The following is a 15,479-nucleotide window of genomic DNA, read 5'->3' as shown; positions in this document are numbered from 1 at the left end:
TTGTGCAAGTTCCCCCACTTAAAATGATGACAGAGGTCAGTAATTTGCACCAGAGGTACACTTCAACTGTGAGAGACAGAATGTGAAAAAAAAATCCATGAATCCACATGGTAGGATTTGTAAAGAATTTATTCGTAAATTAGGGTGGAAAATAAGTATTTGGTCAATAACAAAAATACAACTCAATACTTTGTAACATAACCTTTGTTGGCAATAACAGAGGTCAAACGTTTACTATAGGTCTTTACCAGGTTTGCACACACAGTAGCTGGTATTTTGGCCCATTCCTCCATGCAGATCTTCTCGAGAGCAGTGATGTTTTGGGGCTGTCGCCGAGCAACACGGACTTTCAACTCCCGCCACAGATTTTCTATGGGGTTGAGGTCTGGAGACTGGCTAGGCCACTCCAGGACTTTCAAATGCTTCTTACGGAGCCACTCCTTTGTTGCCCGGGCAGTGTGTTTTGGATCATTGTCATGTTGGAAGACCCAGCCTCGTTTCATCTTCAAAGTTCTCACTGATGGAAGGAGGTTTTGGCTCAAAATCTCACGATACATGGCCCCATTCATTCTGTCCTTAACACGGATCAGTCGTCCTGTCCCCCTGGCAGAAAAACAGCCCCATAGCATGATGTTTCCACCCCCATGCTTCACAGTAGGTATGGTGTTCTTGGGATGCAACTCAGTATTCTTCTTCTTCCAAACACGACGAGTTGAGTTTATACCAAAAAGTTCTACTTTGGTTTCATCTGACCACATGACATTCTCCCAATCCTCTGCTGTATCATCCATGTGCTCTCTGGCAAACTTCAGACGGGCCTGGACATGCACTGGCTTCAGCAGCGGAACACGTCTGGCACTGCGGGATTTGATTCCCTGCCGTTGTAGTGTGTTACTGATGGTGACCTTTGTTACTTTGGTCCCAGCTCTCTGCAGGTCATTCACCAGGTCCCCCCGTGTGGTTCTGGGATCTTTGCTCACCGTTCTCATGATCATTTTGACCCCACGGGATGAGATCTTGCGTAGAGCCCCAGATCGAGGGAGATTATCAGTGGTCTTGTATGTCTTCCATTTTCTGATGATTGCTCCCACAGTTGATTTTTTCACACCAAGCTGCTTGCCTATTGTAGATTCACTCTTCCCAGTCTGGTGCAGGTCTACAATACTTTTCCTGGTGTCCTTCGAAAGCTCTTTGGTCTTGGCCATGGCGGAGTTTGGAGTCTGACTGTTTGAGGCTGTGGACAGGTGTCTTTTATACAGATGATGAGTTCAAACAGGTGCCATTCATACAGGTAACGAGTGGGGGACAGAAAAGCTTCTTACAGAAGACGTTACAGGTCTGTGAGAGCCAGAGATTTTCCATGTTTGAGGTGACCAAATAGTTATTTTCCACCCTAATTTACGAATAAATTCTTTACAAATCCTACCATGTGAATTCATGGATTTTTTTTTCACATTCTGTCTCTCACAGTTGAAGTGTACCTCTGGTGCAAATTACTGACCTCTGTCATCATTTTAAGTGGGGGAACTTGCACAATCGGTGGCTGACTAAATACTTTTTTGCCCCACTGTATATATATTACCAGACACAGACAGAAACCACCATTCACACTGTCACATTTAACTGCTATTGTATGAGAAATGCATGCACTTACTCTGATATATAGCTCATGCTGGCTTCTGCATATTAATCAGTGTGCTTTTTAAAACAATAAAGAGACAGATAATTGTCAGACTAATTGTGTTAAAAACCAAAAAGCTGCTTAAAAGAGAGTAACTCAATGCTGAAGCTGATGCTTTGATAATACCCAGTGTAAAACTATCATACTGCTGTCAAACCAGAGAAATAAACATGTCTGTGAAATGTTTATAAATGCTTCAGAATCTAATTCTTGCATTTGCTCTGAACTTTACCTCCTGACTCAACTATACAGCCATAGCTCATTAAAATGATGTTATACATTTACTTTTAATGAGACAAAAGGACCGTGGCTGCTAGGTTGTTAGGGTCAAGGTCTCCTCTTTATGTTCTTTCCAATAAAGAAAGAAACACTTTAAAACACATAAAACAGAGTGATATCAGTGAAGGACAAATGGATTCAAAGTTAAAGATAAATTATTCTACAGCCTTGTTAATGCCTTTACTAAATCACTACAGAGGTGGACAAGACAAAGATTTCAAAATACTGAAAGCATTTCATGTGCAGGTGTGCAGTGACATCTGCTGGTCACCAAGCCCTTTGTAGCCACAATGGTGGATTTTTGTGTACACGTGCAACCAAAAGCAAAGAAAAACCTTATGGTGTTTGATAAATGAGCAACAGTATTTAGTGACCTGTTATAATTGTGCTGTTGGTGGAAAAAACTGTGCAAACTATCTAGCATTTCCCAGCAGCTAAATATATTTGATATACATCACCAAGTCCAAAGGCACTGTTATACTTAGCTTTGTAAAGTGTTTCTTACGTGTATTTGTATGTATTCCTTTATCTGTAAATTGGGTGGTAAAACAGTATTGCAATAGAAGAGCGTTACTAACACCCCTGTTAGTTGCTTCAACACCAATCTCATGCCAAGTCAATAAAAACTGGACATATTACCTGGAAAAGATAAGGTTTATTGCTAAACATTTCGTAATTTTTCTTTACTAGAAAATGTGACGGTGTTTGAGAGACAGTTTACAAACACTCATCATGGGCATAAATGCCATGGTAATTTGGGGCTTTTGATGATTTCTTTAAGCTGTTATTTTTCCAGGGTGAAATGATTGTGCAACATAAATCTTTAATGACTTTTTAAAAAAAGAATTAGGTGCACATGTTAAATTTATTTTGGATTTTCCCTAATCCACACAGGATCACAATTACACATACAGGCTCAAATATAAACATAGACCCCCAATAATACTTAGCTAAATGTCCCTTTGCAAGTCACAACACGACTTTTGGTAGGCATCAACAAGCCATAGAGGAATCTAGTATTACAAACTTGTGATCCTAAGTATTTTTTACAACTATTTTGAAAATACAGACCTTAACAGATCATTTTAAAATATATATTTCAAGAAGAAACATCTTGGAATCTTATTCGGACACGATAATCCTAGTCACATTTCAACGTGAATCCCATTAACGTAAAACTGTACGTAGTGACGCATCGTTTTACGTCACGTAACACTGCGTAGGGCGTGGTGACGCGTGCCTTTCTGGATTCTGTGGTCCGCCGCCAAATTCAAACAGCGAAAGAAGAAACGGGAGCTACAGCCGCCTAAAAGCCACAGAGAATCGGCTACTTTTACAACTGATACTTTTAGGTAAGCTCTCTGTACAGCAGGTGTCCCAGCAGACGTTCTTCTTTTAAGTTTTTATACTTATTTGAGTAGATGTTTTGTCGTGTAAATAGTAATTTTTTTTCCTAGCTAACCGTGGCTTCGGGGGCACAGCCCTCTTTTGTTTTGTTAATGATATTCACTGAATTTTATGGGAAAAGGCAGCATTTGACAACAATGGCACAATTTGACAGCGTTTTTATATAACGGCAAGTGAAAGGTAAACTTTAATTCTCATTTGTTGCTTAAGGCTGTTATTCCCTCCTCAGGGCAAGCCATTCCTGGGTTAAGTTGGACACTTGACCAGGAGCATTGTCCCTATCTAACAAAAGCCACGGAGCTTTTACTAACACGATTACTGCTGCTTGATTGTATGGTTGTTACGGCTCATTTTTCACTTTTTCCGTCCTTTGTTCATTGACATTTTTCAAATTTTTTGACAGTGACAAAGGGACTCTGAAATAATTTCCTCAAATTCGAGGATTAAAAAAAGAAAGATTTGTCTTAACTTGTAACTTTTTCTTATTTTGGTCTATCAGTCCAAAGAAATATTCAAATTTCATAGCATGCTGAGCCAGATTAGAATATAGGTTTTTTTTATATTGTGAGATTTTGAAACTGTAGTATTAAAAATGTTATTTTCATAAAACTTATTCATACAGATCACTTTTTTTTCTCAGCTCGGTCATATAGCCTGTTTAGTCATGGATGGTGTTGGTAAAGCTGTGGTTGGAGTCTGGCGGGCACACACAGTCCTGGATGAGTCTGATGGAGCAGAGAGCTCCCCAGAAGCCCCGGACCGTTTCCGCAAACTTCGGTCCTCATCTTCACTCAACTCTCTGAGAATGTCACTGAGGAAGCGACTCCCACTGCGATCTGTCCAGACCAACTCCCTCCCTGAGAATCCGACCTGGGAAACCATGAAGGAGCAACCAAAGACCAGCACAGTCCACAAACTTACTCGTAGTGCTCGTAACTCTATCACCGGAGTGTATCAGGTAGATTAACTGTTATGTGTGAAATTGCCTATTTTTTATTATTATCAGTCTCAACAAAAGCCACCAGTCAGTTATTCTAGAGTTGTTATTTTCTTTCTCTCTCTCTCTCTCTCTCTCTCTCTCTCTCTCTCTCTCAGAGGTTGCAGAGGACCAGAGAATTTTCCCGTGAAGAGTGTTTGGTAGCGACCCCGGGTCGTGATGGAGAAAATGCTGGAGCATTGAATTCTTGCACCCCAGGACGTACACCTCATCGGGCTGCAACACCCAGACGCACACTCAGAGCAACAGGTACACCTGGGCGTACTCCAGGCTCCAGAGGACGCAGGACTCCTGAAGCATCCGTAAGAGGAGTGAAAACAGGAGGTGGCAGGAGGCAACTGGTCCGCATGGCTGCTGTACGAAGTCCCTTTGCCTCTCCAAATACGCAAAACCAGAGGAAGTGAGTTTGATTCACTCTTTATGCAACTTTGCTTTTTAGGACTTTGTTAGTTTATAAGTTTGTTGAGTGCTTTTATTTCATTGGATCCCTCTGAGGATGTGTCAGGACGATCATACACCATTTATTTATTTAAAAAAAAAAAAAAAAAAAACTCAACCAAGTATGTGGAGCAGCTGAGAGTAGCTCACTTGAATTTTGGTGGTTATCTTTTTCTGCCAAATATTTTGTTTTTATGATCTATAATAGGAAATTTGACCAAGATTTGGAGTCAGTTTCCAGTGGACTCAGGAGGCTCAAACATCTGTCGAAGGCTTTTGATGACATCATTGGGAGAGACAGCAGGTAACATTTTTTTTATTTTAGTGAATTCTTTTGATATCTTGATCATTGACTGGGTGGTAAATTCTAAAATTGTAAAAAGTGTTTGCATTATGTGTGTTATTAGTTTCTCCCAGATTGGGTAATTAACAGAAAAAGGACATGTTTTGTTACCTTTTTCTATAATCACAACTAAAGAAGTGTTTTGTTGGTAAATTAAAGTTTTGTGTAACTGAAGAAGCCATTAGTCCATTTCCTTGTATTCATGCATATTCTGTATTGAGGAAGGGAGTCTCTGTCCTCCTTGCCCTCTCACCCAAAGAATCCCAGCTTGTGGGTCCCCAGACTTCCTCCCCCTCCCTCCAGACATTCCTCCCACCTCAGTTTGAAACAGGGCCTGTGTTTCTGGTATTCAGATAAGGAGGGAGTAAGGGGGAAAGGAGGTGGATGTGGGAATTGGAGCCAGATGACATGACAGAATGCATTTGAAAATTTGCGTCACTTCCTGTGTTGTCATTTAAAATATTTGTGTCCTGTAAACGATGATATTCAGTGCGGAAAGCGAGCACTCGGTAATGGTGATCTTGCCTGTTATTTGCGCACATTACATGCTCCCAGAGGCTTTCCTCACTGAGTATAGACGTCTTCTTATTTAATTGAGATCAGTTTTTTGTTTTGTTTTTTACTTGCAACAGGCAGTTCAACTATTCCCAAATTGTGGAGTAATACAGAAGGTAAAATCCCCTTTCCAAAGAGTAAAACTAGTTGAGTTTTGAGAACATAGCTTTCAGTGTAAACACAAAGGTGCATGGCAGAGCTTCTCGGATGCATGCAATCTGGAAGAAAAACAGATTAATAACTCGCTGTCTGAACAAATGTTGCTCACACTTTTTCTTGCTGACTTTACAGCTCCTGCTTTAAATTTTCCTTGACACCAAACTTTCCCAAATACCTTTTCTGATATTACCTGAATGTCTACAAGGCCATTTACACATTAAAATGATAAGTAATAAAATTCAAATTGTAGATCAGGAAATGAGTTACTGAAAATTTTCATTTGTTGCCTGATGGCTTAACACTTGCCTTTTTCTTTTTAAATAACTAACTGATGTTACAGTTGTAAACCTATATGGTTTTAATGGCAGTCTCTTTTTGCACTGAGTAGTGTCTCTCTGTCTCTGCAGATCTGGCCCAAAGGAACGTTCTGGGGGAGCGATGATGAGAAAGCTGGATCCCAGCGGTAAACTCAGCCGCTCAAATGTCACACGCAGAGCCACACGCGTCTCAGACACGCTGGGCAGTTGGGCCCACACAGCTGTGAACACTATTCGCAAACCCAACTGAACTACATGCATGTCTGTGTGTATAATGCAGGACCTATTGTAGCCATGTTTTACACTTATTATACTCATTATTATTGTGGTGTCACTGTTACATATTCACAGTGGCGTTATGATACTGGGAGACTATTATGCTACAGCTTGTCTTTTTTTATGTGTGCTCTGCATCTTTGTGAGCATCTGTGTGACTCTTGTGTGTTTACATGTCTCAGGTTAGCTTGTTGTGGGTAAAATATCCTCACTGTAGCTTCCAGAGGAATTTTCTTTGCATCTGTCGTAGCTGCTACAACCAAAATGTTACATTTAGTTACATTTTCAAAATACTAATATTGTACTTTGTGTTCTCATTCTCTGCATAGAAAGTTAATGAAATGTACTCTAAAGGGATCGCGAACAAGAGCTGCAGTTATCTGCTGAACGAACACTAAATTTTCTGACAGAGGGGAAATCTTTTTTTTTTTCCACTATTTTTATATGTATGCAATAATGTTTCTAACACTTGTTACACTATTTTTAAATATCATTTGATTATACCAAATTATCAAGTGTATTTTCTAAAACAGTATTTAAATGTGAACATTCCTTGAGGCAGAGGTTGGCACTTCTAATGGCCTGTGGATGATTCATGCATCGATATTGTACACACAAATCATCTGATAATGTGATGGGGAAAAAGATTTAGTGGCTCATTACCAGTTGATGGCTATAATGATGATGTTATAAAGAGATATCCCGAGTCTTATTAGTGACTCTCAAGTTACCAGCCTCAAATTAAGCAAAGCTCTTCTGTGGGTGTGTTGTTGTTGTTTTGTTTTTCTGTTTTTGATACTTTCTTTTTCTGCATTATTATTTTTTTTAAAGGAGAACAACTGTCCAAATGTGAAAAAATAAAACTTTGCCCTTTTTATGCATATATATATCCGTTTCATGTTTTCTCTTCACATCATTTTTGTTGGGTGTTTTCTTTTTCTTTTCTTCATTTTTTTTGGGGGGGGGGGTTAAAATAATATTTTCCTCAACATCATGATGTTGATGATGGTGGTTATCATTTGGTGTCAGTTTTACAGCACATTTGTTCATTAAACTAACTGAAGATTTTAGAAACGGAGTGGAAAAATGTGTTTATATCACTATTTTGGGTTTTTTGTTTTTTTTCTTTCTGTTCAGATCATTTTCAGGTATTGAAATCTATATATGCCAGTATATTAACTTCCCACTTCATTAGGTATACCTTGCTAGTACTGCCTTAATGCTTGCCTAATGGCACAGATCCACCATGGTGCTGGAAGGCACTCAGTTTGTAATAAGAGGCCCAATTTATGGCAATAAAACACTCCCACGCCATTAAATGAACACCGGCAAACCTGAACCAGTGATCAGTCCAAGGAAGGATTGATCCATGCTTTGATGCTGTTTGCATTAAATTTTGACCCTATCACTTGAATGTTGCAGCAGAAATTGAGATTAATAAAAACCAGGCAACATTTTTCCAGCCCAATTTTATCTGTGCGACACTGCAACTCATGCCTCTTTCAGATCACAGTGATGGTTATGTGGGAAAATTTTAGTAGATCAGCAGTTTCTGAAATATTCACATCAACCACCATGTCATGTTCAAAGTCATTTAAATCTCCTTTCTTCCTCTTTCTGATGCTCAGTTTGAACTTCTTCTGGTACTATAATTTGTGTTTTAACTTAGAATAATTGTAATATTCATACATCCGTACTCTTCTGCTTATTGTTATGGGGTGGGGGGGCTATCCCAGCTAACATAGGGCAAGTGGAGGGCACACCCTGGATAGGTTGCCAAACCGCTGACCTAAAATTAAATTATGTTACACATTTGTGATTAAGTACTTTATATGAGATTAGTACTACTTTAATTTGTATGTAGAAAATTTGTGTAATTCTTTTAGTGGGTAAATCATTTGGGATAGCATGGTTATATTTGTATATATTATATTTGTATAATATGCAAGGCACAGTCTATAGAAAACTAACTGGTAAAGGCAATACATTTTTAATTTAAAACAACTACACATTTAAGACAATAATTCATTATATTTGTAATATTTCATGACTAATGATAGAAATTTGACAAAGCAAGTAAACAACAGGAAATCAGAAATGCCATCTGTCGTACTTTACTTGTGTTTCTTTGGTGAGGTAGCTTAAATTATTTGGAATTCACTGAAAAGTCAGTCACTTAGTATAGACTTGGATTTCGTTATAGTAACACGACGGTAAGACTGCCCCCGCGTGGTGTTTTACGATCACTGCGCGGTGAAACGAGAATTGCTCTGTTTGTCCTTTGTTGTCACCCGTCTGTAGCTCGCTGCCTAGCTGAAGTCGCTCCACCTCTGCCTCTCCGGCTTTGTACCCAGAGCTGAACCCACGCCGCGGCTACCTTCTCTAGGATACCGGGGCTGCTAAAAATTTGAAAATGGCCCTACACGTCCCAAAAGCTCCGGGCTTCGCCCAGATGTTAAAGGATGGCGCCAAGGTGGGGTTAAATTAGGAATATTGGGCTCGTAGATGAGCTTTGACTGAGTAGTTGTGAAGAAGCGTGCTAGCTAACGTTAGCCGCTAAGTTAGCATGTTCATTCAGAGTCATGAGGGATAGTTCTAGAAAGCAGCAGCCAGGCCGCCCAGCCGGCTGCTGGACGAAGGTCTGTTAGGGAAGATGAAATGCTTATTCTTGATATTTCACTGTCTCCCTTCAGTCTAAACCGTGCTAAATATAGCAGCAGCAGAAGTTGAGCTGCTGTTATAACGGGATGCCATACTGCAGTCACACCCAGCTAGCATTCAGCTAACTGTCAGTACTGTCAGCTTAAAGTGATGCTGATGCTTAATGAAATGTTTACATTCTCAGACTATCCATATTATATCCAGTTATTTGCTTTTAACATATTCATTGTTAGGTAGTAAGCTAAATATATTAGTCTGACATGGAAATGAACGGTAATGCACCTGTCTTGAAAAGTTGATTTCTTGTCTGTTACAGCACTTTTCAGGTCTTGAAGAGGCTGTCTTCCGTAATATCAGAGCTTGTAAGGAACTTTCTCAAACCACCCGCACTGCCTATGGGCCGAACGGTAAGTTTGGTCTGCCTACAGCCTATTAGGGTTGTGCTCTGTAAAGATATCAAAGCAGCACCCGTTAAATGAAGTGTTTTCTTTTAGGCATGAACAAAATGGTCATCAACCATTTAGAGAAGCTGTTTGTCACCAATGACGCTGCAACAATTCTCAGAGAGCTTGAGGTGAGGAGATGTTGTTGTGCACCTCACTGAAATTCAGCTGAGTGCATAATAAATGTATGAATTTAACTATTTATGTAAATTGTTTGTTTTATAGGTGCAGCATCCCGCAGCCAAAATGATTGTAATGGCGTCCCACATGCAAGAACAGGAAGTCGGCGATGGTACCAACTTTGTCCTGGTCTTTGCTGGAGCTCTGCTGGAGCTGGCTGAAGAGCTCCTTAGAATGGGCTTGTCTGTTTCAGAGGTAAACAAGATAATATTGGTAAAGTAGCATGGCTTGATGTCAAACATGTGCTATGATTGGTGCATTTTCTCAGTGCCTGCTTTTTCTTCTTTGCCACAGGTGATTGAAGGCTACGAGAAGGCTTGTAAGAAGACTCTGGAGATCCTGTCAGACTGCGTTTGCTCCTCAGCCAAGAACCTCCATGACATTAATGAAGCCAAGTCGCTCATCCGTACAGCAGTCATGAGTAAACAGTACGGCAATGAAGACTTCCTTGCGAACCTCATTGCAGAGGCCTGTGGTGAGTCAGAAGTGCACACTATCTCAGAGTTGATTGTCTCGATTTTAGCATTGCCTTGGTATTTTTCTGACTTCCTTTTTCTCCCCTCTTCGTGCAGTATCGATCTTCCCAGAGACCGGCAATTTCAATGTTGATAACGTCAGAGTATGCAAGATTTTGGTAAGCAGCATCTTCTGTTGGTTTTATTTTGTGTGCGTATGCAGTTTGGCCTCTATTAACATTTGTGGTCATTTTAGGGTTGTGGGGTGACGGCATCCTCTATGCTTCATGGCATGGTTTTTAAGAAGGAGGCAGAGGGAGACATCTCATCAGTGAAAGACGCCAAGATCGCCGTTTTCTCCTGCCCCTTCGACTGCATGGTGACAGAGACTAAGGTAAGTGGAGGTGACCGATATATTAAGTTTAATGAAGATGATGCTAACATTGCTCTCGGTGCTGACAATAGTCCCGTCTGTTCCACAGGGCACAGTGTTGATAAATAATGCACAGGAGCTCATGGACTTCAGTAAAGGAGAGGAGGATTTGATGGAAGCTAACGTGAAGGCTATCAAGGAGGCTGGTGCCACTGTGGTGGTAACTGGGGGGAAAGTGGCTGACATGGCGCTGCACTACGCCAACAAGTACAAACTCATGGTGGTCAGGTAAGAACTACAAAACCTTAAGTGAGCAGGGAACGTATCATATACAAAGAGCTAGACATTTACGGCAAATTCAGCCTGAGTTTCTTCTAGTTGAGCTTACTGTTTCATGTAACTCGCTTAAGAGATCACATTTCTCCCAAGTAAAGATTGATCTTTTTGCTAATACAGATGGTCCTTTCATGGCCTAGGACTAAAACTTTTATTTTGAAGGTGCAAGATGTAACTGTGTCTGCATTTTTTGGGACATTTAAATAAATATATGATGGCCGTATGTTAAATATTACATGATATATAATAGTATATCTTTGGCATTGTGTGCTTCCCAGCCGTAAACGTTCTTTTTTTCCTTCTCGTCAGGCTTAACTCCAAGTGGGACCTCAGGAGATTATGCAAGACTGTGGGAGCTGTAGCTCTGCCCAAGATGGTGAGTGTACACTTGTTTTTATCAGATCAGGTATTCGAAAGAGCCGTCCATTTTTAACTATAAATACATTTTTGTCATCCTTAGACGGCTCCGACTCCGGATGAGATGGGTCACTGTGATGATGTATATCTGACTGAGGTGGGAGACACTCAGGTGGTGGTCTTCAAACATGGTAAATGACTCCATTCTTCAGGCTTGTGAATCTTAATTTTAAACCTTTCTGAGTTAACATGTTGGTTGGTGTTGACACAGATAAAGAGGATGGTGCCATCTCAACCGTGGTGATCAGAGGCTCCACTGACAACCTGATGGATGATATTGAGAGGGCTGTAGATGATGGAGTCAACACCTTTAAAGTTCTGGTCAGGGTAAGTAGACATTATAAGTCACTGGGGTTATTTTGTTGTTGTTGGGATTTTTTTCTTACTTTTAGATGAATCACAAGTTTTAACAAATGGATGCACAAATTATATTTTAAAGATTATTATTGTCTTTATTGTAAAGCAACTCAGGCTGATGTTTATCTTTTTTCTCATCGGTGTTGAGCACCTGTTTACTTAATAATAATAATAATAATAATAATAATAATATTAAAATAGAATTAGGAACTGAAAAACTAAAGCTATGCTATCAGTGTTCACTATGAGCAAAACTTTCCCTTTAAACATTGTTATTGAGAATCTTACAGTTCACAAATTTCAAGGGGTTTTCTTTTTATGTACTACTTAGTTTGCACAACAGCTACAGTCTCTCTGTCATTCATTATCTTTAGGACAACAGGCTGGTACCTGGAGGAGGAGCCACTGAGATTGAGCTGGCCAAACAGATCACCTCATATGGAGAGGTATGCACATTCAAGTGAATTAATTAACATATTCCAAGTCCACACACTTATCTCTCGTCTTCGTTTTGTCCTATTTTGACTGATACACCATTTTCCTGCCTTTCTGCAGTCCTGCCCTGGTCTCGAGCAGTATGCCATTAAAAAGTTTGCCGAAGCTTTCGAGGCGTTGCCACGTGCCCTCGCTGAGAACTCCGGCGTGAAGGGGAGCGAGCTTATTTCAAAGCTGTATTCTGCGCATCATGAGGGAAACAAAAACATGGGCTTTGACATTGAGGTATGTATGGATGCATGAGAAGAATGTGTGGATGGCTTTGATATAGTTTGATTTCAGATGTGAATCGTTTAAAATATTCAGCCTGTGTTTTCCTTGGTTACAATCTACAACGGCACTGCAAGAGGCACCTAAACCTTACACACTGGTCCTTAACGCATTACCAGTGGTGTCCAAAACGTGACAGTGAATGCCGGAGGAGCTAACACTGCTGTTTGCACTAAAAACATGCACTACATCATTCTGTCATCACAAGAGAAACTTGGCTCATGTGTTGGCCTTTGAGAGAAAAACAGTTACCTTGACTGAAATGCTGGAAGGACTTGAGCTCCCACCGAGTCCATTTGTGTTGTCTGCGCTATGGAGACAGATACAGCCTGTTCCACATGATCTTTAAGCTAAATAATATGATGTTCACATCGTATGTAATTACCAAGCAGGCGAATCACAGTTTAGATTTTTTTTTTTTTTTTTTTTGGCTTCCAGTTAACTTGGGTAGATGCACACCACTTTTTAGATTAGGGTACACAGCTTAACACTAACAGTCCTTTTTCCCACCTGTACCTACTCATCTTGGCTCAACTCGGTTTCGGACGGTTTCTTTTACAGTCGAGTACGAAGTAATGGCGACTCAAACACCACGACGATGGAGGAGGTTGAGGTGATGCTATACCTGCTGCCTCCTTTTTTTTTTTTTTTTTTTTTTTTGCATAGCCAGGTCCCTAATTTCCGGGTTTCAAAAATTATGCTTTTGATTTTCGTGAAGGAGACGGCCTCATGACTAACTGAGGAACGCCACTGACTAGCCAATCGGTGACATGCAGTCTGTTGACGTCTCGTTTTCTGAGTATGGGAAACCCTAGAAACAGTCGAGTTAAGTTGAGCAGACTAGGTCTATAAAAGACATCTTAAAATTTGTGTTGTGGCATCCTTTTTTCCCCCTTAAATCCAAAATTTGAAATTATTTTTTTTAATACCCGTTTCTATTGAAGCGTCTCATATTCTTGACTGACGGTGCGGTTGTCATGTTGTTTGCAGAGTGATGGTCCTGCTGTGAAGGACATGCTCGAAGCCGGCATTCTGGATCCCTACCTGGTCAAATACTGGGGCATAAAACTGGCTACCAATTCCGCTATCACAGTGCTGAGGGTGGACCAGGTGGGTACAAACAAAACATTCTTAACACACAAACTCTACATGTAATGAAAGCCAGCCTCATACAGAATATTTTATGAACTTTTGAAATTGTGTTTTTTGTTTTTGATTGAGACAGAAAACTGCTTCAATCAGTCAGACAGTAAGAGCCTTTAGGACTATTTTTCACCTGTTTACAAAACTTCATCTATTAAACGGCTTTTAATGTATCGGTTTGGTTTTTAACTGAATAATTTAGGCTTTGAGGCAAATCAACAAACGTAATGCCACACTCCAGAGATCCGACAGACCGCATCAAATCACATCTCACAGATGTTTGCTTTCTGTTTATATTTTGAGTTTTGTATTATTCTTTTTAGGATTTTTTTTTTATGTTCTTTAAAGCAACTGGTGGATAAATTAAGTGTGCATATATGTACGATCCAGATCATCATGGCTAAGGCTGCAGGGGGACCCAAGGCTCCCAAGCAGAGAGGCCATTGGGACAAGGACGGTTGGGATGAAGAGCCTGATAATTTTGAAACTCACCATTAGAGGGCACACACAAAACCCTCAGTCGCTCAGTCAGTAGGTTTTGGAATGTGTGTGCGCTTTTAACTAAAAACAAAACAAAAATCTGCACCGGTGTGCTCAGTCACTCACAGGAGGTTGAAATATGTATGTGTTACCTGTCACTACTAACACTGGAGAAATGTTGCGTTACTGACTGGATTCAACCACATCACAGTTGTTTTACACAAACCCAGATGTGCCACTGCCTAAACCTGCACAGAGCAGATAGTGTGTGTGGTGTGATAGCATGCTGCATGCGCAAGCAGTTTGTGAGTGCAAGTACCAAATCAAACACTGTTTTGTTTTTTAATCTATTTTAAGAGAAGATTAATTCAGTTTAGACGTAGTTGAAGATGTTTTGTGAAACATGAAGTGCCTTAAGTAACTGACCCAGAGTTTAATTATTATTTCTTCAGCTCATTTTTTTTCTTTAATTATTTATTTGATTTTAAGTGTTCACGTTTTGTGCACAAGTACATTTTCCTGTGTAGAGAATTTCTCTTAAAGCACAACATACGGTACTCCCACGTGTGCTCATGAATGTTTAATCACTATAAATGGACTTCTGGAATATCTGTAGGGATTTAAATGGTCTTTTTTTTACTTTGAAAATATAGTCCCCTCATTTATAAATAAGCACAGCAGTTTAAGATTGAACACATTTTGGATGCTGTGGTTAATGTTTGTCTATCAATTATTTTATGAAGGTCAGAGGTGATGTGCTTCCACTCTGCCATAAAGCCCACTCACTCAGCTGCATGGATCTTATGATGAAATGATTGTTTTCTTCCTTTATAGATCATCATGGCCAAACCAGCAGGAGGACCCAAACCTCCCCAGGGAAAGAAAGACTTTGATGAGGACGACTAAAATGTCCAGCAGATGCTCCTTTTAACCCTGAACGCTCTGACATGGATTCCCAAACTTTTCTACTTATTTAAAGCTTACCTGTTTATTGGTTTATTTTGTAGAAATGACCATACATTGGTAACAGAAGTTAAAAAAAAAAAATCATACCAATGGCTCTGTTTTGCTTTTTATGTTCTCAGTCCCAAATAAAAGGCACCTGTGCTGTCACTATTTGGTTTGTTTTTTTACTTTTTGCCCAGCGTTGCTTTATAAACTTCTTTGGTACTTCATATGATCACTAACTTTGTTTCATCACATATTGAGACTCAAAAAGAACGAGAAAATGTACTGTTACCACGCTTCAAATTGCTGTGTGTTTCCCATGATATTTAATGGCCAACATTGTACATTGCTTCTTGATATGATACAAACATGCATTAAATTCAGTTTTACTTATATAGTGCCAAATCACAACAGTCTCCTCAAGGGCTTCATATTCTACACTAAAGATATAATAATAGAGAGAAAACCC

At 39.8% G+C, this 15,479-nt stretch overlaps 2 protein-coding genes across 5 annotated transcripts; both read left to right on the top strand.

The window, feature by feature from the left end:
* Nucleotides 1–3,175: 3,175 nt before the first annotated feature.
* On the top strand, nt 3,176–7,337 carry pimreg (PICALM interacting mitotic regulator). 2 transcript variants are annotated; one of them, XM_080867819.1, is made up of 6 exons: nt 3,176–3,312; nt 4,008–4,325; nt 4,463–4,764; nt 5,011–5,106; nt 5,778–5,816; nt 6,267–6,404. In XM_080867819.1, the coding sequence occupies exons 2-5, from the start codon at nt 4,032–4,034 to the stop codon at nt 5,806–5,808; spliced, it is 723 nt and encodes a 240-aa protein (XP_080723945.1). In that variant the 5' UTR covers nt 3,176–3,312; nt 4,008–4,031; the 3' UTR covers nt 5,809–5,816; nt 6,267–6,404. The 2 variants fall into 2 exon arrangements, with proteins under 2 accessions (XP_080723945.1, XP_080723944.1); XM_080867818.1 differs by lacking the exon at nt 5,778–5,816 and having other exon boundaries at nt 6,267–7,337.
* A 1,421-nt stretch (nt 7,338–8,758) lies between these two features.
* cct8 (chaperonin containing TCP1, subunit 8 (theta)) lies at nt 8,759–15,178 on the top strand. Of its 3 annotated transcripts, none has more exons than XM_080867722.1 (16): nt 8,759–8,925; nt 9,430–9,520; nt 9,608–9,687; nt 9,782–9,931; nt 10,031–10,211; nt 10,309–10,370; nt 10,448–10,585; nt 10,674–10,852; nt 11,210–11,276; nt 11,361–11,448; nt 11,529–11,644; nt 12,049–12,120; nt 12,230–12,394; nt 13,430–13,549; nt 13,973–14,109; nt 14,897–15,178. In XM_080867722.1, the coding sequence occupies exons 1-15, from the start codon at nt 8,866–8,868 to the stop codon at nt 14,078–14,080; spliced, it is 1,677 nt and encodes a 558-aa protein (XP_080723848.1). In that variant the 5' UTR covers nt 8,759–8,865; the 3' UTR covers nt 14,081–14,109; nt 14,897–15,178. The 3 variants fall into 3 exon arrangements, with proteins under 3 accessions (XP_080723848.1, XP_080723847.1, XP_080723849.1); XM_080867721.1 differs by having other exon boundaries at nt 13,973–14,113; XM_080867723.1 differs by lacking the exon at nt 13,973–14,109 and having other exon boundaries at nt 8,760–8,925.
* The last annotated feature ends 301 nt before the right edge of the window (nt 15,179–15,479 follow it).

The sequence above is a fragment of the Rhamphochromis sp. 'chilingali' genome (genome assembly GCF_963969265.1).
Source record: "Rhamphochromis sp. 'chilingali' genome assembly, chromosome: 19".
Lineage (NCBI taxonomy): Eukaryota > Metazoa > Chordata > Actinopteri > Cichliformes > Cichlidae > Rhamphochromis > Rhamphochromis sp. 'chilingali'.
This window is presented reverse-complemented; position numbering and strand designations above follow the sequence as displayed.

Excerpts from the sequence above, each read along its gene's own strand:
- pimreg (XM_080867818.1), top strand. The coding sequence starts at position 4,032 with ATGGATGGTGTTGGTAAAGCTGTGGTTGGAGTCTGGCGGGCACACACA. Across the intron at positions 4,326-4,462 it reads CTATCACCGGAGTGTATCAG|AGGTTGCAGAGGACCAGAGA; the intron begins GTAGATTAACTG and ends TCTCTCTCTCAG. Across the intron at positions 4,765-5,010 it reads AATACGCAAAACCAGAGGAA|GAAATTTGACCAAGATTTGG; the intron begins GTGAGTTTGATT and ends GATCTATAATAG.
- cct8 (XM_080867722.1), top strand. The coding sequence starts at position 8,866 with ATGGCCCTACACGTCCCAAAAGCTCCGGGCTTCGCCCAGATGTTAAAG. Across the intron at positions 10,853-11,209 it reads TACAAACTCATGGTGGTCAG|GCTTAACTCCAAGTGGGACC; the intron begins GTAAGAACTACA and ends CCTTCTCGTCAG. Across the intron at positions 12,121-12,229 it reads AGATCACCTCATATGGAGAG|TCCTGCCCTGGTCTCGAGCA; the intron begins GTATGCACATTC and ends GCCTTTCTGCAG.